This window comes from Bison bison, unplaced genomic scaffold, assembly GCF_000754665.1.
Source record: "Bison bison bison isolate TAMUID 2011002044 unplaced genomic scaffold, Bison_UMD1.0 scf7180017864460, whole genome shotgun sequence".
Classification (NCBI taxonomy): domain Eukaryota; kingdom Metazoa; phylum Chordata; class Mammalia; order Artiodactyla; family Bovidae; genus Bison; species Bison bison.
Window position 1 is genome coordinate 5,030,145 of NW_011495022.1, and position 2,112 is coordinate 5,032,256.

The following is a 2,112-nucleotide window of genomic DNA, read 5'->3' on the forward strand; positions in this document are numbered from 1 at the left end:
CAGTTCAAATGCTGTATTTAGAATCAGGCATTCTCTGAACAGGCCAGGTCTCTGCAATCTCTTAATACACCTTCCTCCCCAGTCACTTAGCACTTTTGTGTATCCAACATGTTGGTTTGCCTGAAAACAAAGAAGCCTTAGAAGTTTTATTCTTATAGTTGCCTAAGAAAATTATTTAGTCAAACAAATGTAACTTTTTGCTTATGTGTAGACCATATGTAATCAGTTCTGACTTCAAAAATATCAGTTTAATATATTTTTAAATATAGCTCTGTGTCTAGTAACCAGGAAAGAGTCCTTTTATTTCCTGAATTCTTTTTTTTTTAATGTAATACTGTTTATTTAACTTCAAAAACATTTCAACATTCTAAACATACAAAAAAAATAACAGAACATTGCAGATCGTATTTAGTACAGAAGATTCTTGAACTTTCACTGGTGCAGTGGCTCTTGGCTTTGCTGACAATGAACAGTTCTACAGTTTGTTTTACACAAAAACAAAACAGTTTAAAACTACCGCACTTCAACTAAAAAGGATCCAAAACACTTCTCATGTCTGCTGACCTCCCCCCACTACTCCACAGCTAAGAATGGCAGCGGGATGCTATGTCGCTATATACAAAAACAAGACAACCTGAAGCTAAATGGATGCCCACTGCAGTGTCCACAGGTCCAGCCCCACAGTGCACGCCCTGAGCTACAGCCCCTCTGGAAGGCATTGCCCCCACAGCCTCCACACCAAGCAAGGAGCATCAAGAGTGTGTCTTGGTTGCTTTGTTCTTTTTACAAACTATAGATATGTACAGTTGAAAACTCGGGATTTCTAGCCAATGACCATAGAATTAACACACCACCTTACAAATTAAAAAAAAAAAAAAGCCAGAAACGTCTTTAAATGCCTTGTCACACCAACAGCAAAGTGCACAGAGTGAGGAGAACACGAGAGCCTTTTCATTTTAAAAATGTTTGGAAATATGTACAACTTTGATACAGTTTCCAGGTGCTCCAGACACCCATGGCCACTTAACGTAAACCACTGACAATTGCTAGAGCACTTTCAGAGACTAAGATATGATCATGATCCAATTGGGTAATTAAACCTAATAAGGGCAACAGACACATCTTGGGTGAGAGGTGTGTCAATCAAGGCGCTCCCTACTCTAAGGTATTCACAAGGAGACAGATCAACAGTTTTTTTTTTTTTTTATTCATCCTCTTCCTCCTCCTCCTCCTCATCCTCTTCGTCTTCCTCTTCCACCTTTTTCCGGGCAACTTTAGCAGCACCCTTGGCGCCATCAAACTTCCCTTTAGACTTAGAGTCTGCGACATCCTTCTCATACTTCTCCTTCAGCTTCGCAGCCTTGTTGATATATGGCTGCTTCTCACTATCACTTAAGTTATTCCACATCTCCAATAGAGATACCAGGGTTAGCAGACTTGATCTTCGGGCGGAATTCCGAGCAGAATAGGAAAAATCCAGACGGTGGTCTCTTGGGGGCATTAGGGTCCTTCTTCTTGCCTCCCTTAGCTGGTCCATAATCCTTCATTTCCCGATCATAGCGCACTTTATCCGCCTTTGCCATTTCATCGAACTTCGACTTCTCTTTCCCGGACATGGTCTTCCACCTCTCAGAGCATTTCTTGGAAAATTCAGCAAAATTGACAGGGACCTCTGGGTTTTTCTTCTTATGTTCCTCTCTGCACGTCTGCACAAAGAAGGAATAAGCAGACATCTTGCCCTTTGGTTTCTTGAGATCACCTTTAGCCATCTTGACTGTATTGTTCGCTAGTCTGGGCAGCGCAGGGCACGACGCGCGGCTCAGCGCTCCACAGCCTCGCGCTAGCTGCCTCCACGAGAGCCGCCTGTTCCTGAATTCTTATACTTAATTTTAAAACATTTGTTTGCATTATTGGCAAAATTGAGCCTATTAAACTATTAATTTTATTATAAGATGAACTGGAAATTCTGATTTCATGATTCTATTAGATTTTAACTTAAATTGTTAAGGATAGAGAATCCAAATGATCTTAAGAAGCCAAAAGAAAATTGAAAACAGAAAGAAATATGTGGAATTCATGCTATTTCCTAGTAGGTGTCAGTGATAAGATTAA

General features: G+C 40.5%; 1 protein-coding gene across 1 annotated transcript; it reads right to left on the minus strand.

The window, feature by feature from the left end:
• Positions 1–303: 303 nt before the first annotated feature.
• Positions 304–1,849, minus strand: LOC105002938 (high mobility group protein B3-like). The gene is given in 2 exon segments (XM_010859797.1): positions 304–1,406; positions 1,408–1,849. Coding segments are annotated over 2 exon segments (564 nt in total). The 5' UTR covers positions 1,770–1,849; the 3' UTR covers positions 304–1,204.
• Positions 1,850–2,112: the final 263 nt, after the last annotated feature.